Source organism: Pipistrellus hanaki (genome assembly GCF_964339955.1).
Source record: "Pipistrellus hanaki genome assembly, chromosome: 17".
In the NCBI taxonomy this organism is placed as follows: domain Eukaryota; kingdom Metazoa; phylum Chordata; class Mammalia; order Chiroptera; family Vespertilionidae; genus Pipistrellus; species Pipistrellus hanaki.
Window position 1 is genome coordinate 45,978,871 of NC_140519.1, and position 23,142 is coordinate 46,002,012.

At 45.1% G+C, this 23,142-nt stretch overlaps 1 protein-coding gene across 1 annotated transcript in view; it reads right to left on the reverse strand.

Moving 5' to 3' along the window:
• LOC311611810 (gasdermin-C-like) overlaps positions 1–23,142 on the reverse strand; it is a gene marked incomplete at its 5' end in the record, with an annotated part of 38,009 nt that overhangs the window by 12,190 nt on the left and 2,677 nt on the right. Inside the window, 3 exons of the mRNA XM_084864289.1 lie at positions 12,356–12,411; positions 14,505–14,616; positions 22,488–22,656. Of these exons, the coding sequence (XP_084720415.1) occupies positions 12,356–12,411; positions 14,505–14,616; positions 22,488–22,656 (337 nt within the window). The remainder of the gene's footprint in view (positions 1–12,355; positions 12,412–14,504; positions 14,617–22,487; positions 22,657–23,142) is intronic.

Sequence of the window (23,142 nt, forward strand, 5' to 3'; positions counted from 1 at the left end):
CAGCTTACAGGAACTATGGCCAGACCCCGGGCTATGGTGCCAAAGAGAGAGCTAATCTGCCCTGCTCACCAGATGAGTACCAAGAGGACCTTCCCCACCCCAGCCAACATGTACTCACCCATTGCAGAAGCAATAGGTCGCATGGGACCTAGAACAAAATAACATTACACCCAAAAGTTAGTCTCTGAAGATTTACGTTTGACTACAGTCTGCCCCCTACTCCCCAAAGCCCTCATTTCCATCCACCCCTTTCATTTGCCCAGAAAGCCAGAGCCCAGGGACTCAGAAGAGGACAGCAAGGCCATCGTGTGAGGTTTCAATAGTAAAAGGGGCCTTGTGGAGAGATCACATCCCCCGTCCTGGCACTAAAGTCACCTGCTCACTTGTGAAGTGGAATTCCTACTGCCATTCCACTGGAAAGACTCAGTCTCCACTCTCCTTTCATCCCTCCCACAGACTCCCCCCCACACACACACACTCTGACCCTAGTACCCAAAGAAAACAGGTGGCTCTCCTGTGACCAGGGGCCAGGGTAGGTCATAGCAGGGAGAAAAGGAGGTGCTAGCAGGAGCTGGCTGTGGAAGGATTCCTTGTGGGTCTGTTGGGGCTGAGCCCCAGGAGTGTGTTTCTGGGTCCAAAGAGGGTCAAGGGCTCAACACGGCCTGAGGTCCAAGTAAAGAACCTGCCCAACTCACCTGATGGAAACATTTCTTCTTCTTCTTCATCACCATCATCATCATCATCATCATCATCATCATCATCATTATCATCATCATCATCATCATCTGTGATGTGGTGAATGCATGGGAGGAAAGAAGCCAGGTCAGCTGAGCCAAAGGTATCACTACTGGAGCCTCTCACATCCCCGCACCTGCAGCCCCCACACTGCCTCCTCCGGGCCAGGTGTGGCAGCTCTGCTCAGAGTGCCATGGGGATCCTTTGCTTCAGAATCACCTGGAGCACAGTGGAAACTCAGAGTCCCTCACCTCACTCCATACCTTCTGCAACAGGCTCTCTGAAAAGCAGGCTGGAACCTGCCTTTTCAATGGGCACCTGGGCGATGGTTACCCACTCTGGTCTCACACTGACGATTGGCCTTTTCCATGGAAAGGACAGCACCTCTTTCATGCTCTTTGTCTTCCTCTCCCAGAGGCTCCTCCCTCACATGTATTCTCCCTTCCTGCCAGTCTCCTGGTGGTTTTACATTTCACTTAGAGAATGTTCACTGTTCTGAAACTCCTAACAATGAGATTTAAGTCTTTGACAATGGCCAGGAGCCCATGAATGAAGGACACAGAGGGAAAGCAGTCCCATTATAGGAGACCCCATAAGCCATGGTGACGCAGTATCCAGGGACAAGAGAGTCCAAGGCGAGAATAATCAAGTGTGTGGTCGTTGATAATGATGTGAGGAAATTCCCTCGAGGACAGACTGCAGTGGGATGAGGCATGGCCACCAAGGAAGGAATGAGCCCAGTGCAGAAGATTCTTTACGGAATTTGTCTGTGAGAGGACACTGGGTGGGAAGAGGGGACACACCTGAGAGAGGGGTTATGGGATGGCAGAGATCTGACCTTGTAGTCAGGTCAGGGAAAGGTCCAGGTGAACTAGAGAGAGAGAAGATAGATTTGGCTCAGCCACCTTATCACACATTTACCTCCATCAGCTCTAGAAAGAGTGTCTCACTTCCATTTCATAGATAAGATGAGAGACAGAGGAATTCTGGTTTCTCCAAAGTCACAAAGCAAGCTTATGGCAAGTTCTTGAACTCTTCTTCACATTAGTTTACTCTATGGAGTGTCAGGAGGATGGAATTAGCTCATGGAAGTGCAATGCTCCCAGCACTCGGCCATTCTTTATAAAGGTACCTTATAGCCACCCTTAGGCCTGAACTGTAGAAACAGACAAGCCCAGGAGCAAGACATGACTTGCAGACACTGCTATGAGCTAGCCTTCAAAGTCCATTTCCATTTTGTTCACACTTGTCAACACTTATAAAACATAGTTTTGAAGTTTGAGCTAAACTACTGCCCCCACAAGATTGGAGCACACATATTCATTCCATGTATTACCACTGACAGAACAGCACTGAGAGGAGGACCAGCCCCTCACCGGAAGTTCATAAGTTGCAGTGAGGACACTATAGTGCAGTGGTTCTCAATCTTCCTAATACAGTTCCCCATGTTTGGTGACCCCCAACTATAAAATTATTTTAATTGCTACTTCATAACTGTAATTTCACAACTGTTATGAATCATAATGTAAATATCTGACAGGCAGGATGTCTTAGGCGACCCCCATGAAAGGGTCATTCAACTCCCAAAGGGGTCATGACCCACATGTTGAAAACCGCTGCTATAGTGAATAGTGAGTGTGTACACATGTGTGGACGGTGGGTGAGAGCGAGAGTATGTTATGTGTGGTGAGGGAACCCTCAATCTCTGAGTAGACATATGAGAAGGGCCTCTATCTGGGATTCAACATTTGGACAGCTGATTATTGCATGCATTCAAATGAATGAATGAATGAATGAATGAATGAATGAATGAATGAAAGAAAAAAGGAGAGAAAGGAAGGAAAGTAGGAAGGAAACTGGGGCTAAGGGAAGTATAATTTGGATGTAAAACTCAGTTTTCTGCATTGCTTTGAAACCTCCAATATGGAACTTGAGATTGAGACTTCCCTACCCAGCAGGCTTCAGATTTCCTTTAGTAAATTTCTAGTCAAAAAGGTTCCTGTATTCTTTCTACAACAAGAATGCCCTTGGCCCTCTCGCTCTCTCATCCACCAAATTTGCTTTAGAGACATTTCCAAGCCTTCTGTCCTCTACCGCCACCAATCTCTGGCTTAACCTCTTTCTGCTTCATGCCAGTCCAAACCTCCAACGTTCCTACCTGTACTGACCTTTCCCGATCCATCCTTACCCATTCCAGCTTACAGGAACTATGGCCAGACCCCGGGCTATGGTGCCAAAGAGAGAGCTAATCTGCCCTGCTCACCAGATGAGTACCAAGAGGACCTTCCCCACCCCAGCCAACATGTACTCACCCATTGCAGAAGCAATAGGTCGCATGGGACCTAGAACAAAATAACATTACACCCAAAAGTTAGTCTCTGAAGATTTACCTTTGACTACAGTCTGCCCCCTACTCCCCAAAGCCCTCATTTCCATCCACCCCTTTCATTTGCCCAGAAAGCCAGAGCCCAGGGACTCAGAAGAGGACAGCAAGGCCATCGTGTGAGGTTTCAATAGTAAAAGGGGCCTTGTGGAGAGATCACATCCCCCGTCCTGGCACTAAAGTCACCTGCTCACTTGTGAAGTGGAATTCCTACTGCCATTCCACTGGAAAGACTCAGTCTCCACTCTCCTTTCATCCCTCCCACAGACTCCCCCCCACACACACACACTCTGACCCTAGTACCCAAAGAAAACAGGTGGCTCTCCTGTGACCAGGGGCCAGGGTAGGTCATAGCAGGGAGAAAAGGAGGTGCTAGCAGGAGCTGGCTGTGGAAGGATTCCTTGTGGGTCTGTTGGGGCTGAGCCCCAGGAGTGTGTTTCTGGGTCCAAAGAGGGTCAAGGGCTCAACACGGCCTGAGGTCCAAGTAAAGAACCTGCCCAACTCACCTGATGGAAACATTTCTTCTTCTTCTTCATCACCATCATCATCATCATCATCATCATCATCATCATCATTATCATCATCATCATCATCATCTGTGATGTGGTGAATGCATGGGAGGAAAGAAGCCAGGTCAGCTGAGCCAAAGGTATCACTACTGGAGCCTCTCACATCCCCGCACCTGCAGCCCCCACACTGCCTCCTCCGGGCCAGGTGTGGCAGCTCTGCTCAGAGTGCCATGGGGATCCTTTGCTTCAGAATCACCTGGAGCACAGTGGAAACTCAGAGTCCCTCACCTCACTCCATACCTTCTGCAACAGGCTCTCTGAAAAGCAGGCTGGAACCTGCCTTTTCAATGGGCACCTGGGCGATGGTTACCCACTCTGGTCTCACACTGACGATTGGCCTTTTCCATGGAAAGGACAGCACCTCTTTCATGCTCTTTGTCTTCCTCTCCCAGAGGCTCCTCCCTCACATGTATTCTCCCTTCCTGCCAGTCTCCTGGTGGTTTTACATTTCACTTAGAGAATGTTCACTGTTCTGAAACTCCTAACAATGAGATTTAAGTCTTTGACAATGGCCAGGAGCCCATGAATGAAGGACACAGAGGGAAAGCAGTCCCATTATAGGAGACCCCATAAGCCATGGTGACGCAGTATCCAGGGACAAGAGAGTCCAAGGCGAGAATAATCAAGTGTGTGGTCGTTGATAATGATGTGAGGAAATTCCCTCGAGGACAGACTGCAGTGGGATGAGGCATGGCCACCAAGGAAGGAATGAGCCCAGTGCAGAAGATTCTTTACGGAATTTGTCTGTGAGAGGACACTGGGTGGGAAGAGGGGACACACCTGAGAGAGGGGTTATGGGATGGCAGAGATCTGACCTTGTAGTCAGGTCAGGGAAAGGTCCAGGTGAACTAGAGAGAGAGAAGATAGATTTGGCTCAGCCACCTTATCACACATTTACCTCCATCAGCTCTAGAAAGAGTGTCTCACTTCCATTTCATAGATAAGATGAGAGACAGAGGAATTCTGGTTTCTCCAAAGTCACAAAGCAAGCTTATGGCAAGTTCTTGAACTCTTCTTCACATTAGTTTACTCTATGGAGTGTCAGGAGGATGGAATTAGCTCATGGAAGTGCAATGCTCCCAGCACTCGGCCATTCTTTATAAAGGTACCTTATAGCCACCCTTAGGCCTGAACTGTAGAAACAGACAAGCCCAGGAGCAAGACATGACTTGCAGACACTGCTATGAGCTAGCCTTCAAAGTCCATTTCCATTTTGTTCACACTTGTCAACACTTATAAAACATAGTTTTGAAGTTTGAGCTAAACTACTGCCCCCACAAGATTGGAGCACACATATTCATTCCATGTATTACCACTGACAGAACAGCACTGAGAGGAGGACCAGCCCCTCACCGGAAGTTCATAAGTTGCAGTGAGGACACTATAGTGCAGTGGTTCTCAATCTTCCTAATACAGTTCCCCATGTTTGGTGACCCCCAACTATAAAATTATTTTAATTGCTACTTCATAACTGTAATTTCACAACTGTTATGAATCATAATGTAAATATCTGACAGGCAGGATGTCTTAGGCGACCCCCATGAAAGGGTCATTCAACTTCCAAAGGGGTCATGACCCACATGTTGAAAACCGCTGCTATAGTGAATAGTGAGTGTGTACACATGTGTGGACGGTGGGTGAGAGCGAGAGTATGTTATGTGTGGTGAGGGAACCCTCAATCTCTGAGTAGACATATGAGAAGGGCCTCTATCTGGGATTCAACATTTGGACAGCTGATTATTGCATGCATTCAAATGAATGAATGAATGAATGAATGAATGAATGAATGAATGAAAGAAAAAAGGAGAGAAAGGAAGGAAAGTAGGAAGGAAACTGGGGCTAAGGGAAGTATAATTTGGATGTAAAACTCAGTTTTCTGCATTGCTTTGAAACCTCCAATATGGAACTTGAGATTGAGACTTCCCTACCCAGCAGGCTTCAGATTTCCTTTAGTAAATTTCTAGTCAAAAAGGTTCCTGTATTCTTTCTACAACAAGAATGCCCTTGGCCCTCTCGCTCTCTCATCCACCAAATTTGCTTTAGAGACATTTCCAAGCCTTCTGTCCTCTACCGCCACCAATCTCTGGCTTAACCTCTTTCTGCTTCATGCCAGTCCAAACCTCCAACGTTCCTACCTGTACTGACCTTTCCCGATCCATCCTTACCCATTCCAGCTTACAGGAACTATGGCCAGACCCCGGGCTATGGTGCCAAAGAGAGAGCTAATCTGCCCTGCTCACCAGATGAGTACCAAGAGGACCTTCCCCACCCCAGCCAACATGTACTCACCCATTGCAGAAGCAATAGGTCGCATGGGACCTAGAACAAAATAACATTACACCCAAAAGTTAGTCTCTGAAGATTTACGTTTGACTACAGTCTGCCCCCTACTCCCCAAAGCCCTCATTTCCATCCACCCCTTTCATTTGCCCAGAAAGCCAGAGCCCAGGGACTCAGAAGAGGACAGCAAGGCCATCGTGTGAGGTTTCAATAGTAAAAGGGGGCCTTGTGGAGAGATCACATCCCCCGTCCTGGCACTAAAGTCACCTGCTCACTTGTGAAGTGGAATTCCTACTGCCATTCCACTGGAAAGACTCAGTCTCCACTCTCCTTTCATCCCTCCCACAGACTCCCCCCCACACACACACACTCTGACCCTAGTACCCAAAGAAAACAGGTGGCTCTCCTGTGACCAGGGGCCAGGGTAGGTCATAGCAGGGAGAAAAGGAGGTGCTAGCAGGAGCTGGCTGTGGAAGGATTCCTTGTGGGTCTGTTGGGGCTGAGCCCCAGGAGTGTGTTTCTGGGTCCAAAGAGGGTCAAGGGCTCAACACGGCCTGAGGTCCAAGTAAAGAACCTGCCCAACTCACCTGATGGAAACATTTCTTCTTCTTCTTCATCACCATCATCATCATCATCATCATCATCATCATCACCATCATTATCATCATCATCATCATCATCATCATCATCTGTGATGTGGTGAATGCATGGGAGGAAAGAAGCCAGGTCAGCTGAGCCAAGGGTATCACTACTGGAGCCTCTCACATCCCCGCACCTGCAGCCCCCACACTGCCTCCTCCGGGCCAGGTGTGGCAGCTCTGCTCAGAGTGCCATGGGGATCCTTTGCTTCAGAATCACCTGGAGCACAGTGGAAACTCAGAGTCCCTCACCTCACTCCATTCCTTCTGCAACAGGCTCTCTGAAAAGCAGGCTGGAACCTGCCTTTTCAATGGGCACCTGGGCGATGGTTACCCACTCTGGTCTCACACTGACGATTGGCCTTTTCCATGGAAAGGACAGCACCTCTTTCATGCTCTTTGTCTTCCTCTCCCAGAGGCTCCTCCCTCACATGTATTCTCCCTTCCTGCCAGTCTCCTGGTGGTTTTACATTTCACTTAGAGAATGTTCACTGTTCTGAAACTCCTAACAATGAGATTTAAGTCTTTGACAATGGCCAGGAGCCCATGAATGAAGGACACAGAGGGAAAGCAGTCCCATTATAGGAGACCCCATAAGCCATGGTGACGCAGTATCCAGGGACAAGAGAGTCCAAGGCGAGAATAATCAAGTGTGTGGTCGTTGATAATGATGTGAGGAAATTCCCTCGAGGACAGACTGCAGTGGGATGAGGCATGGCCACCAAGGAAGGAATGAGCCCAGTGCAGAAGATTCTTTACGGAATTTGTCTGTGAGAGGACACTGGGTGGGAAGAGGGGACACACCTGAGAGAGGGGTTATGGGATGGCAGAGATCTGACCTTGTAGTCAGGTCAGGGAAAGGTCCAGGTGAACTAGAGAGAGAGAAGATAGATTTGGCTCAGCCACCTTATCACACATTTACCTCCATCAGCTCTAGAGAGAGTGTCTCACTTCCATTTCATAGATAAGATGAGAGACAGAGGAATTCTGGTTTCTCCAAAGTCACAAAGCAAGCTTATGGCAAGTTCTTGAACTCTTCTTCACATTAGTTTACTCTATGGAGTGTCAGGAGGATGGAATTAGCTCATGGAAGTGCAATGCTCCCAGCACTCGGCCATTCTTTATAAAGGTACATTATAGCCACCCTTAGGACTGAACTGTAGAAACAGACAAGCCCAGGAGGAAGACATGACTTGCAGACACTGCTATGAGCTAGCCTTCAAAGTCCATTTCCATTTCATTCACACTTGTCAACACTTATAAAACATAGTTTTGAGCTAAACTACTGCCCCCACAAGATTGGAGCACACACATTCATTCCATGTATTACCACTGACAGAACAGCACAGAGAGGAGGACCAACCCCTCACCGGAAGTTCATATGTTGCAGTGAGGACACTATAGTGCAGTGGTTCTCAATCATCCTAATACAGTTCCTCATGTTTGGTGACCCCCAACTATAAAATTATTTTAATTGCTACTTCATAACTGTAATTTCACAACTGTTATGAATCATAATGTAAATATCTGACAGGCAGGATGTCTTAGGCGACCCCCGTGAAAGGGTCATTCAACTCCCAAAGGGGTCACGACCCACAGGTTGAAAACCGCTGCTATAGTGAATAGTGAGTGTGTACACATGTGTGGAGGGTGGGTGAGAGAGAGAGTATGTTATGTGTGGTGAGGGAACCCTCAATCTCTGAGTAGACATATGAGAAGGGCCTCTATCTGGGATTCAACATTTGCACACTGAGACCAAAAACCTTGCGCTGATTATTGCATGCATTCGAATGAATGAATGAATGAATGAATGAATGAATGAAAAAAGGAGAGAAAGGAAGGAAAGTAGGAAGGAAACTGGGGCTAAGGGAAGTATAATTTAGATGTAAAACTCAGTTTTCTGCATTGCTTTGAAACCTTCAATATGGGACTTGAGATTGAGACTTCCCTACTCAGCAGGCTTCAGATTCCCTTCAATAAACTCCTAGTAAAAAGGTTCCTGTATTCTTTCTAGAAAAAGATGCCCTTGGCCCTCTCCCTCTCTCATCCACCAAATTTGCTTTAGAGACATTTCCAAGCCTTCTGTCCTCTACTGCCACCATTCTCTGGCTTAACCTCTTTCTGCTTCATGCCAGTCCATCCCTCCAACGTTCCTACCTGTACTGACCTTTCCCCATCGATCCTTACCCATTCCAGCTTACAGGAACTATGGCCAGACCCCGGGCTATGGTGCCAAAGAGAGAGCTAATCTGCCCTGCTCACCAGATGAGTACCAAGAGGACCTTCCCCACCCCAGCAAACATGTACTCACCCATTGCAGAAGCAATAGGTCGCATGGGACCTAGAACAAAATAACATTACACCCAAAAGTTAGTCTCTGAAGATTTACATTTCACTACAGTCTGCCCCCTACTCCCCAAAGCCTTCATTTCCATCCACCCCTTTCATTTGCCCAGAAAGCCAGAGCCTAGGAACTCAGAAGAGAACAGCAAGGCCATCATGTGAGGTCTCAATAGTAAAAAGGGGCCTTGTGGAGGGATCACATCCCCCGTCCTGGCGCTAAAGTCACCTGCTCATTTGTGAAGTGGAATTCCTACTGCCATTCCATTGGAAAGACTCAGTCTCCACTCTCCTTTCATCCCCCCGCAGACTCCCCCCACCTCCCCTCCCACACACACACACTCTGACCCTAGTACCCAAAGAAGACAGGTGGCTCTCCTGTGACCAAGAGCCAGGGTAGGTCATAGCAGGGAGATGAAGAGGTGCTAGGTGGAGCTGGCTGTGGAAGGATTCCTTGTGGGACTGTTGGGACTGAGCCCCAGGAGGGTGTTTCTGGGTCCAAAGAGAGTCAAGGGCTCAACACGGCCTGAGGTCCAAGTAAAAACCTGCCCAACTCATCTTTTGAAAGGTTTTCTCCTCATCATCATCTGTGATGTGGTGAATCCATGGGAGGAAAGAAGCCAGGTCAGCTGAGCCAAGGGTATCACTACTGGAGCCTCTCACATCCCCGCACCTGCAGCCCCCACACTGCCTCCTCCGGGCCAGGTGTGGCAGCTCTGCTCAGAGTGCCATGGGGTTCCTTTGCTTCAGAATCACCTGGGGCACTGTGGAAACTGAGTCCCTCACCTCACCTCCATATCTTCTACATCAGGCTCTCTGAAAAGGAGGCTGGAACCTGCCTTTTCAATGGTCACCTGGGGGATGGATACCCACTCTAGTCTCACACTGACGATTGGCCTTTTCCATGGAAAGGACAGCACCTCCTTCCTGCTCTTTGTCTTCCTCTCCCAGAGGCTCCTCCCTCACATGTATTCTCCCTTCCTGCCAGTCTCCTGGTGGTTTTACATTTCACTTAGAGAATGTTCACTGTTCTGAAACTCCTAACAATAAGACTTAAGTCTTTGACAATGGCCAGGAGCCCATGAATGAAGGACACAGAGGGAAAGCAGTCCCATTATAGGAGACCCCATAAGCCATGGTGACGCAGTATCCAGGGACAAGAGAGTCCAAGGCGAGAATAATCAAGTGTGTGGTCGTTGATAATGATGTGAGGAAATTCCCTCGAGGACAGACTGCAGTGGGATGAGATATGGACACCAAGGAAGGGATGAGCCCAGTGCAGAAGATTCTTTACGGAATTTGTCTGTGAGGGGACACTGGTTGGGAAGAGGGGACACACCTGAGAGAGGGGTTATGGGATGGCAGAGATCTGACCTTGTAGTCAGGTCAGGGAAAGGTCCAGGTGAACTAGAGAGAGAGAAGATAGATTTGGCTCAGCCACCTTATCACACATTTACCTCCATCAGCTCTAGAGAGAGTGTCTCACTTCCATTTCATAGATAAGATGAGAGACAGAGGAATTCTGTTTTTGCCAAAGTCACAAAGCAAGCTTATGGCAAGTTCACATTAGTTTACTCTATGGATTGTCAGGAGGATGGAATTAGCTCATGGAAGTGCAATGCTCCCAGCACTCGGCCATTCTTTATAAAGGTACATTATAGCCACCCTTAGGACTGAACTGTAGAAACAGACAAGCCCAGGAGCAAGACATGACTTGCAGACTCTGCTATGAGCTAGCCTTCAAAGTCCATTTCCATTTTGTTCACACTTGTCAACACTTATAAAACATAGTTTTGAAGTTTGAGCTTAACTACTGCCCCCACAAGTTGGAGCACACATATTCATTCCATGTATTACCACTAATAGAACAGCACTGAGAGGAGGACCAGCCCCTCACCGGAAGTTCATATGTTGCAGTGAGGACACTATAGTGCAGTGGTTCTCAATCTTCCTAATATAGTTCCTCGTGTTTGGTAACCCCCAACTATAAAATTATTTTAATTGCTACTTCATAACTGTAATTTCACAACTGTTATGAATCATAATGTAAATATCTGACAGGCAGGATGTCTTAGGCGACCCCGGTGAAAGGGTCATTCAACTCCCAAAGGGGTCACGACCCACAGGTTGAAAACCGCTGCTATAGTGAATAGTGAATGTGTACACATGTGTGGAGGGTGGGTGAGAGCGAGAGTATATTATGTGTGGTGAGGGAACCCTCAATCTCTGAGTAGACATATGAGACTGGCCTCTACCTGGGATTCAACATTGGGACACTGAGACCAAAAACCTTGAGCTGATTATTGCATGCATTCGAATGAATGAATGAATGAATGAATGAATGAATGAAAAAAGGAGAGAAAGGAAGGAAAGTAGGAAGGAAACTGGGGCTAAGGGAAGTATAATTTGGATGTAAAACTCAGTTTTCTGCATTGCTTTGAAACCTCCAATATGGGACTTGAGATTGAGACTTCCCTACCAAGCAGGCTTCAGATTTTCTTCAACAAACTCCTAGTAAAAATGTTCCTGGATTCTTTCTAGAACAAGAATGCCCTTGGCCCTCTCCCTCTCTCATCCACCAAATTTGCTTTAGAGTCATTTCCAAGCCTTCTGTCCTCTACTGCCACCAATCTCTGGCCTAACCTCTTTCTGCTTCATGCCAGTCCATCCCTCCAACGTTCCTACCTGTACTGACCTTTCCCGATCCATCCTTACCCATTCCAGCTTACAGGAACTATGGCCAGACCCCGGGCTATGGTGCCAAAGAGAGAGCTAATCTGCCCTGCTCACCAGATGAGTACCAAGAGGACCTTCCCCACCCCAGCCAACATGTACTCACCCATTGAAGACGATAATCTCCCTTGACCTAGAACAGAAATAAAATTACACCCAAAAGTTAGTCTCTGTAGATGTACATTTGACTACATTCTGCCCCCTACTCCCCAAAGCCCTCATTTCCATCCACCCCTTTCATTTGCCCAGAAAGCCAGAGCCCAGGGACTCAGAAGAGGACAGCAAGGCCATCATGTTAGGTTTCAATAGTAAAAATGGGCCTTGTGGAGGGATCACGTCCCCCGTTCTGGCGCTAAAGTCACCTGCTCACTTGTGAAGTGGAATTCCTACTGCCATTCCATTGGAAAGACTCATTCTCCACTCCCCAACACTACCGCACACACTCACCCCCACCAACACACACACATACACACTTACCCTAGTACTCAAAAATACAAGGGACTCTCCTGTGACCAGGGCCAGTGTGCTTCACAGCAGGGATAAAAGGAGATGCAAGGAGGAGCTGGCTGTGGAAGGTTTCCTCTGTGTTTTTTGGGGCTCAGCCCCAGGAGGGTGTGTCTGGGTCCAAAGAGTGTCAAGGGCTCAACACGGCCTGAGGTCAAAGCAAAGAACCTGACCAACTCACCTCCTGGAAAGGTTTTCTCCTCATCATCATCTGCGATGTGGCGAATGTCTGGGTAGAAAGAAGCCAGGTCAGCTAAGCCAAAGCTATCCCTGCTGGAGCCTCTCACATCCCCGCACCTGCAGCCCCCACACTGCCTCCTCCGGGCCAGGTGTGGCAGCTCTGCTCAGAGTGCCATGGGGACCTTTAGCATCAGAATCACCTGGGGCATTGTGGAAACTCAGAGTCCCTCACCTCACTCCATATCTTCTGCATCAGGCTCTCTGAAAAGTAAGTTGGAACCTGCCTTTTCAATAGGCACCTGGGGATTGGTTACCCACTCTGGTCTCACATTGGAGATCGGCCATTTCCATGGAAAGGACATCGCCTCCTTCCTGCTCTTTGTCTCCCTCTCCCAGAGGCTCCCCCATTACATGTCTACTCCCTTCCAGCCAGTCTCCTGGGTGGTTTCACATCTTACATAGAGAAATGTTCATAGTTATGAACCTTGCCTAAAAATCATATTGATGTGTTTGACAAGGGCCAGGAGCCCATGAAGGAAGGAGACAGAGGGAAAGCAGTCTTATTATAGAGATCCCATAGGCCATGGTGATGCAGTATCCAGGGAGAAGAGAGTCCAAGGCAGGAATAATCAAATGTGTGGTCATTGATAATGGGGTGAGGAAATTCCCTTGAGGACAGACTGCAGTGGGATGAGGCATAAACACTAAGGAGGCAATGAGCCCAGTGCAGAAGCTTCTTTATGGAACTTGTCTGTGAGGAGGACACTGGGTGGGAAGAGGGACATGCCTGAGAAAGGGGTTATAAGTGTTTATGTGTGGTGAATGTTCCAGGTGAATTGGAGAGAGGAAAGATATATTTGGCTCAGCCACCTTATCACACATTTATCGCCATCAGCTCTAGAGACAGTGTCTCAATTCCATTTCATAGATAATTTGGGGGGCAGAGGAATTCTGGGTTTCTTCAAAGTCACAAAGCAAGTGTTATGGCAAGTTCTTGAACTCTTCTTCACATTAGTTTACTCTATGGAGTGTCAGGAGGATGGAATTAGCTCAGGGAAGTGCAATGCTCCCTGCACTTGGCCATTCTTTATAAAGGTTCCTTGTAGCCACCCTTAGGCCTGAACTGTAGAGACAGACAAGCCCCATGAGCAGGACATGACTTGCAGACACTGCTATGAGCTAGCCTTCAAAGTCCATTTCCATTTTGTTCACACTTGTCAACACTTAGAAAACATAGTTTTGAAGTTTCAGTTCAGCCACTGACCCCATAAGACTGGAGACCTCATACTCTTTCCATCTATTTCCACTGACAGGAGGTCAATGACTGCAGGACCTACAGTCACCAGATGTTGCAGGGTGGACTCTGTAGATAGCTGTGCGTGCATGTGCATAAGTGTGCCAGTGTGTGTGTGTGTGTGTGTGTGTGTGAATGTGTGTGTGTGGGGGGGGGGAGTTCTATATGATGAATTCAGCACCTGATCTCTGAAGAGCTGGACCCTACCTTTATCAGGCTGACCTCTCCCTGGGACTCCACATTTGGGCAGGGAGAGGTCAAGGATACTGAGCTGGTTGTATTCATAGCATCCGCTATTGAATCCTGGTTTATAGTTGTTTCCAAATGGTTCTCCCATGTGAAGTCAGAGCCCATGGGTATTGGGCATCTGTGCATTTTGAGGCAGGTGAGGGAGAGAGAGATGCAGATACAATTCTGCATGACAGGACACTTCATTTGCAGTTTTGTTCCTGATTGTGCCAATATGTTACAGGCTTTGCCATGGGGGGTATGGGTAACCTTGGAGGTCTCCGTGCCCCCCTTCACCCCATGTGAACGGCTGATAGTGGAGGATCTTGAATAGAGATGGGTGGGAGTAGGATAATGCCTTGCCCAGGGCTAAACACACTCCTTCTGTCTCTCTCCATGTAGGATACTGTCTCTGCCTCTGAGAACAATTCAGTGGGATTTTGATTGGAGGTGACTATGGTTAGCGGTGATGTGTGCCCTGGACAGCTGGGAAATGCTGCTTCTCTCTCTCTGAACAGGTACAGAAGCTAAGGTTGCCTGATGATGATCTCCCCTTCTCACTTCTCTTCCCAGGAGAAGCAGGCCCCACAACCCACCCGCCTCCTTTAGCCTCTACTTACCCCAGCCTTTGTTGTTGAAAACCAGCTGCTTCCTCCTATAGGCCAGCACGGAGCCCTTGGGCACAATCAGCTTCTTCTCTCTCACTTTGCTACCCCCTCCCTGTCCTTCACCCTGGGAACAGAAGCCAGGAAGCACCATCGTACATGCATGTTGTTTAAAAGTCAAATACATCTAGAAAGCTCATGAGAAAATGGATCAGTGGCACCCTGCCCTTGTCCTCTCTACTCCTGGTTTCTAGAGCCTGCTCTTTTGTCCTTATTTCATCCATATTTACCTTCATGCTCAACTTCATGTTGATACTGCAATGATTATATTTTTATATATTCAAGTATATCTAGTCACTTCCTCTTGTTGATAATGAGGCTTTCGTTTTCCTACCCTTTATAGGTGTCGAAGCAATTGACAAAAGGATAATACCCAACTAAAGCCTCTTCTAGTCTTCCTTACAGGGCAAGGGCATCATCCAAATCTAGTTTCCTCTACCCTCCTGCCACATCCAAGAGGTGAGAGAGCACTGAGAAGCTCTTGTGAGTTCATAGTGCAGGAGCACAGGCTCACTAAAAAACAAATGCTGGGACCCATCCATAGGACTATAGAGTATTTCTCGTCTCATACATCTTACCTCCATATCACAAAAGGCTGATTTGCCAGAGTTCCTTTTATCACATGTATCATGTTCAACTTTTCAAAAACAAAAATGACAAGGCATATTCAAATTAACAAACAACAGTTTGAAGACAGAGCAAGCTGATAATCAGACTCAACTATAACATGGAGGTTGAAATTCTTAGGTCAGAATTGTAAACCACTGTGAGTAATTTGCTAAGAGATCTAATGGAAAAACATAGACATAATGCAAGAGCAGATGATTAATGTAAGCAGAAAAATGGGAAGTCTAAGAAAAAGTTAAAGAGAAATGCCAGAGAGATAAAAATACTGCAACAGAAATAAAGAAATCTTTTGTTTGTCTCACTAGTAGACTGGACACAAGTGAGAGAAAACTTCTGCACTTGAGGAAATCTCAAAACTACAATGCAGAGAGAAAATGACTTAAAAATGAAACATAATATCCAACAACTGTGTTACAGATAGAAAAGCTGCAACATACATGTAATGAGAATATAAGGTAAAGAGAGAAATGAACAGAAAAAAAATATTTAAAGCAATAATAAATGAGGATTTTCCTCCAAATTAATGTCAAACACCAAATCACATGCAGGGCCTATGAATTCAAACTACAGAAAATAACAGATAAGGAGAAACCAAGATGGCAGCATAAATAAACACCTAAACTGCTGCCTTGCACAACAATTTCAAAATTACAACTAAAGGACAAAACAGACATCATCCAGAATCACAGGAAAGCTGGCTGAGTGGAAATTCTATAACTAGAAGGAAAGAGAAAAGCATATTGAACTCAGAGGAGCTGCAAAAGGCTGAAGTACGGAGGCGCATGCGTGTGGAGAGGACTGGTAACTGAGTACACTGCTGGCTTTCTCAAGTGGAGTAAGACAAAAGCTCCTGATTGCACTGAACTCCAGTTCTGGGCGAGACTCTGGGAATCCAAACTCATATGGGGTGAAACTGGACTGTCAGGAAAGAGAAAAGTACACTGAGACTCAGAGGAACTGCATAAGGCAAAAATAATTATATTTTTATATATTCAAGTTTATCTAGTCACTTCCTCTTGTTGATAATGAGGCTTTTGTTTTCCTACTCTTTATAGGTGTTGAAGCAATTGACAAAAGGATAATACCCAACTAAAGCCTCTTCTAGTCTTCCTTACAGGGCAAGGGCATCATCCAAATCTAGTTCCTGATTTCACTGAATCATCCAAACCAAGTTCCTGATAGCACTCAGTTGCCCACTTTCTCAAGCAGGAGGGAAACAAAAGCTCCCAACTGCACTGAACTCTAGTTACAGGCGAGACTCTGACATATTTGGGGAGAAACTGGACTGTCAGGCAGCAGGTGAAACTCGAGGGCAGTTTTCTCTCAGAGGTGCTTGCAGAGATTACCAAGGGACACTGAGACCCAGGGGTCTCTTAGGGTGGGGCTGAGGGGAAGCCAATGCTATCTATTCCACCCTGAGACTGCCCCATCCAAGTTGAGCACAGAGGCTTTTGCAAGTCTTGTCTCATAAGGGTGTCCCCAGCACAGAAGTTTTCCCAGTGTAGACACAGCTGATACTCATAGCCAATTGGCCTGGAGGTCAATTCCTCCAGTGATACCAACAACAATCAAGGCTTAACTACAACAAGACTGTGCACACAGCCCACAAAGGGGTGCACCAAGAGTGTTCATCTCAGGTAACTGGGAAGGCTGAGCCACTGGGCCCTATAGGACACCTAGCACACAAAGACACTCTATCAATTCAGGGAAGCAGCCAAAATTTAGAGACAAAGAAACAGATCACAAATGAAAGAAATTGAGGGATGCAAACTATGGATATAGAGTTCAAAACCATGGTTATAAGGTTTTTCAAGAATTTCCTAGAAAAGGCCAATAAATTTAGCCAGACCCTTGAGGATAAGAAAAAGAACCAACTAGAAATTAAACATACACTGACTAAAATAAAAATATATTACACAGAGATTTAACAGCAGACTAGAGGATCACAAGAATCAAGTCAAAGATTTGAAATACAAAGAAGCAAAAAACACCAAACTGGAAAAACAAAAGGAAAAAAGAATCCAAAAATATAAAGATAGTGTAAAGAGCCTCTAGGACAACTTCAAGCGTACCAACATCAGAATTATTGGGTTCCAGAAGAAGAGAGAGAGCAAAATACTGAAAACCTACTTGAAGAAATAATGACTGAAAACTTACCCCACCTGGTAAAAGAAATAGACTTACAAGTCTAGGAAATGTACAGAACCCCAAACAAAAGAAATCTAAAGAGGACCACACCAAGGCACATAATAATTAAAATGGAAAGAGCAAAAGACAAAGAGAGAATATTAAAAGCAGCAAGAGAAAAACAGTTACCTACAAGGGAGCACCCATATGATTGTCAGTTGATTTCTCAGCAGAAACTATGTAGGTCAGATGAGAGTTGAAAGAAATATTCAAAGTGATGAATGGCAAAAACCTACAACCAAGATTGCTCTACCCAGCAAAGTTATCATTCAGAATTGAAGGTCAGATAAAGAGCTTCATAGATAAGAAAAAGCTAAAGAAGTTCATCACCACCCAACCAGTATTATATGAAATGCTGAAAGGTATTCTTTAAGAAGAGTAAGAAGAAAAAGGTAAAGATTAAAATTATGAACAACAAATACATATTTATCAACAAGTGAATCTAAAAATCAGGTGAGTAAAAAATCTGAGGAACAGAATAAACTGGTGAATATAATAGAATCAGGGGCATAGAAAGGGAGTAGACTGACAATTCTCAGAGGGAAAGGAGTGTGGGGGATGCGGGAAGAGTCTGGACAAAAGTCATACACCTATGGATGAGGACAGTGGGGGGGAGGGGTAAGAGCAGAGAGAGGGGTGGGAACTGGGTGGAGGGGAGCTATAGGGGGGGCAAAGAGGAACAATTGTAATAATCTGAAAAATAAAGATTTATTAATTTTTTTTTAAATGACAGATTAAGAAAATGTATTAGGAGTCATGAGATATTAAAAAAAGTCAGATATTTCGTGTCTGCTGTTGTTTCCATTATATATAGCCAGATTATTATGATCACCTGATGTTTGTAGGCAAATTAGCTGTATACTGCATCGTATGGGATATGGAAGCTGAAGGCCTGTTCAAACGCCTTTATTGTCTGGAGTTACCAAGATAAAACATCTCCAATTCATACAGGAACACAAGGATTGGACAATCGAGCATTGGAAAAAAGTCATATGGAATGATGAATCACGTTTCCAGTTGCATCACGCAGATGGCAGAGTGAGAATTTTGCAGAAACATCATGAAAGCATGCACCCCAATGCATGAATACAACCATTGAAGCTAGTGGGGGCAGTGTTATGATTTGGGGCATGTTTTCCTGGCCTGATTGGGCCCTTTAATTTGTGTGGAACAACATCTAAATAGGACAACATACCTAAGTATCGTTGCTGATCAAGTTCATCCTATCATGTTGATGGCATATCCCAATGGAAATGGCTTCTTCCAACAAGACAATGCACCATGCCACGGTGCTTATATTGTGCAGGAGTGGTTTCAAGAACATGAGGGAGACTTTACCTTGCTTAGGTGGCCCCCACAATCACCAGATCTCAATACAATTGAGCATTTGTGAGACAAAGTTAAGAGTCATCAGGAAGCTGGTTCCACAACCATCAAATCTCACAGAACTGGACAGTACTATTCATCAAGCATGGTATTCAAATCCTGGCATCACCTTTCAACATCTCGTGTAATCAATGCCAAGAAGAATTGCCGCAGTATTGAAAGCAAAAGAGAACCCAACAAAGTACTGATGGGATGGTATAATATATATACATTGTGTGTGTGTGTGTGTGTGTGTGTGTGTGTGTGTGTGTGTATGTCTCTGTGTGTGTGTGTGTGTGTGTGTGTGTGTGTGTCTGTGTGTGTGTGTGTGTGTGTGTGTGTGTGGCTTTATGATTTTATACCTTGTTCAAGAGGAACAGAACAATAAGGTATTTGAGGATACAAGTAAGACTCCACATCTTGCTATATTAGGAACACTAGTTTAAAATGCAGATTTTTTTTCAATAGATGGAGTTACACATATGTTGATATATATGCGATATGATATGTATGCTATTTTGTTGCATTGAAAACAAGGTTCAAAACTTCACATGTCAAATTCGCTGTAGGTGTTGACATCATAGATATTTTTATGCTTAAAAATGTCGAATTTTGTGGCAAAAAAAATGGCATTTGCAGGAAGTTTTAATTCGTTACTTTATTTTGAAGAAATAGTTATCATATACTTCAGGAAGCTTACGGTGAACATGCTCCATCTCAAGATATTTGTTAATGCTGGTTAAAACACTTTAAAAGTGATTATTTATATGTGAAAGACAAAGAACATCCAAAAGTTTGAAGACCAACAATTACAAGCATTATTGGATGAAGATGTGTGTCAAACTCAAAACAACTTGCAGAAAGATTAAATGTTGCCCAGCAAACAATTTCTGATCAGTTACAAGCAATGGGAAATATTTTAAAGGAAGAAAAATGGGTGCCACGTAAAAGACAAATGGAAAACCAAAAAGTCATCAGTAAAATGTTGCTTCAACGGCATGAAAGAAAGTCTTGTTTGCATCCAATTGTGACTGGCGATGAAAAGTGGGTTTATTTGGGGAATCCCAAACACACAAAATCATGGGTTGATCCAGTTCAACCATCAACATCGACTGCAAGGCCAAATCGCTTCAGAAAGAAGACAATGCTCTGTGTTTTGTGGGATCAGGAAGGCATGGTGTATTATGAGCTTCTTAAACCAGGCGAAACCATTAATACTGACTGCTACAAACAACAAATAATCAATTTGAACCACGCTTTGATTGTGAAACAACCAGAATGTGCCAGAAGACACATCGAAGTAATTTTGCTTCATGATAATGTACCATCACACACTTCAAAACCAGTTAAAGACAGTTAAATGATCTTGCTTGGGAAGTATTTACCCACCCGCCTTATTCACCAGACCTTGCTCCTTCAGATTACCACTTATTCTGATTGATGGTGCACACACTTTCTGAACAGCACTTCAAAACATACAAAGAAGTGGAAAATTAGGTCTCTGAATGGTTTGCCTCAAAACAAATAAAGTTCTGTTGGGACAGAATCCACAAATTACCTAAAAGATGGGGGAAATGTGTAGCTAGTGATGGACATTACTTTGAATAAAGCATTCTGAAGTTTCTCTTGAAATGATTGTGTTTTCTTTGATTATGAAATTCACCATTATTAACTGGTACACCTAGTAAAAGCAAGATGGATTATTAGTTTATTTAAATTTTGTTAAGCTTTTCAGTTATTATGTAGCTCTTCCATTTAATATCTATTGTTGTTGTGTGTGTTTTTAAAATATATTTTATTGATTTTTTACAGAGGAAGGGAGAGATATAGAGCTAGAGACGTCATCGATGAGAGAGAAACATCGACCAGCTACCTCTTGCACACCCCCTACTGGGGATGTGCCCACAACCAACATACATGCCCCTGACCGGAATCGAACCTGGGACCTTTCAGTCCACAGACCAACGCTCTACCATTGAGCCAAACAGGTTTCAGCTTATTGTTTTCTGTTTTATTTTTAAAAAGTAGAATTCCACCCATTTTTAGATGTACAATATGGTATTTTATTATCATTTTGATTTGTCTAGAGATATTTTCTGATCTCCCTCATATCTTCTTTGACCCACAGAAGATTCAAGAATGTATTTCCTAATGTCCATATATTTGTGAATTTGTTAGTTTTTCCTTTTATTATTGATCTCTTACTTTCATTCCATTTTGGCCAGAAAATATATCTAGTGTATATATTTTTGGTCTAACTTCAGACTTCTTAAACTTGGTCAGGTGGATAGGGAGCAGGGCTGGAGAATGCTCTAGGTGTGCATGGGAAGAACATGTATGCTACTCTACAGCGTGTTCTGTCTGTTAGGGAATGTAGCTTAATTAATCTAAATGGTGTTACTCAAGGCCTCCATTTCTTATTGATCTTTTGTCTGATTGACCAAAATAAAATTGATGCAGCCATGACCCAGAGGTGATATGCAAACTGTTAAATGGCATCACAATCCATGCCAACACTCAGTTCCCAGCACTTAACACCCAGCTGGCTGGGAAGAGCTGTGACAGTGGCCGGGAGAAGGGGGTATGGCAGGGAGGGGATAACACAGGATTGTCCCCTATTCTCAAAAAGCCAGTTTTCCAACCCAAGCAAATGGAAACCCAAAGTTGATGGTAAAGCATCCTTCACACTGGAGCAATGTTTCACTTTTTCCAATTTCCCTCCTCCAAGACAAAAATCACTGACCTTGGGAAAATTAGTTCACAATTCCATTTTTTCTTGAGTTTCTAACTCTTCAATGTGAGGACAAATGACAAAGAAACAACCCCTAAATGAAAGAAAAGGTGAAAGCACCAGAAAAGGAACTAAATGAAACTGAGACAAGCAATTTGTCCGAGAAATAATTCAGAGTAATTGTTATAAGGATGCTCAAACATCTGAGTGAGAAATTTACCAACATGTGTCAGAATAAAAGGAAATGAAGAATGACACGCTACAATGGAAGGCTTCAACAGTAGACGAAAAGATGCTAAGGACCAAATCAGCAGTTAGGAGACAAGGTAGGAAAAAAAAAAACACAAAAAAACACCCAAGCAGAGCAGCAACAGGCTAGCAGGGGAGCAGTTAGGCATCAATAAGACTGGCAGGAGAGTGGTTAGGGGTTGATCAGGCTGGTAGGCAGAAGCGGTTATGGGCAATCAGGAAGGCAGGCAGGCGAGCAGCTGGGAGCCAACAGTTTTGGATTGTGAGAGGGAACCCAAAATGGAGAGGATGCAAGCTGGGCTGAGGGACACCTCCCCATTCCGATGCACAAATTTCATGCACCAGGCCTCTAGTATATGTGTGTGTGTCTATATATATATATAGACACACACACACACACACACACACACACACACTCACACACATATAATGTTTAAAGCACATTATAAATATACACTATCTGATAAATGAATTTACTTCATAATTGAAAGAACCATTGTTGGGTTTTGTGAGTTATATCAATCCTATGTGTGCCTGAAGGCATTTAAATCTCCCTCCTACTATCCATTCTTCTCAGCTTGCCACGGCATTTAGTGCACTTCAACCACTGAGGTTTGGGAGTTGGGGTCCCTCATTTCTTCCAGCATAAAACTGGACCTGTAGATAGTATGGCAGCTTCCCCTTCATATTTATCAGAATTCATACCTTACCAAAGCAACTGTAATACTACACAATTAAATCTACTTGCTATTTTATCCATCAGTGTCCCCACCTCATACCTTGGCCCAAATATTCAGAGGGATGGAGAATTTCCCTGAGACATTTGCGCTGCTGAGGTCCTGCAGCTCAGTGTTGTTGAGCAGCTCCACAGTGTCCGTCACAACATACAGATTTACCCCTGCTTCCCGGCATTGCTTCAGGATGGCCGGCTCTGGGTCCAGCACTTTCCTGCAGGGAAGAGAGGGTCAGAGTGGGAAGAGATGCCTTCCCGGGTGGCCCTGTGTCACCCTGCTCCTCGGGACCTGAAAGGGGTGTCCCTGCCACAGGCAGAAAGATCCTGGCACATGGGTTAGGTTACCAAGGAGAGTGAAACACCTTCTTTGCTATGAGGGTGGAGGGGCCCCAATTTTCTGATGAGGGTGTGGGAAGGAGAGTATGCAGGCTGTTTTGTTCAAGGCAGTAGCATTTTCCAAAATTATATTGGTCCTGTTAGAGGGCAGTTTATAGATGCCCAGTGCTGGGGCCTCCCACCTGAAGAGGCCCGTAGTGGACAGGTCTTTGGACAACAGTCCTTGGGAGCCTGACCATTGTCCAGAAGCACAGAGTCAGAGTGGGGTGGGGACAAACGGAAAAAGGTGATGAAGCAGGAGATGCTGGGTGAGTTTACAGGACAAGCACATGGGGATGTGGACAGTCACTGTCCTTGGCAGGTGG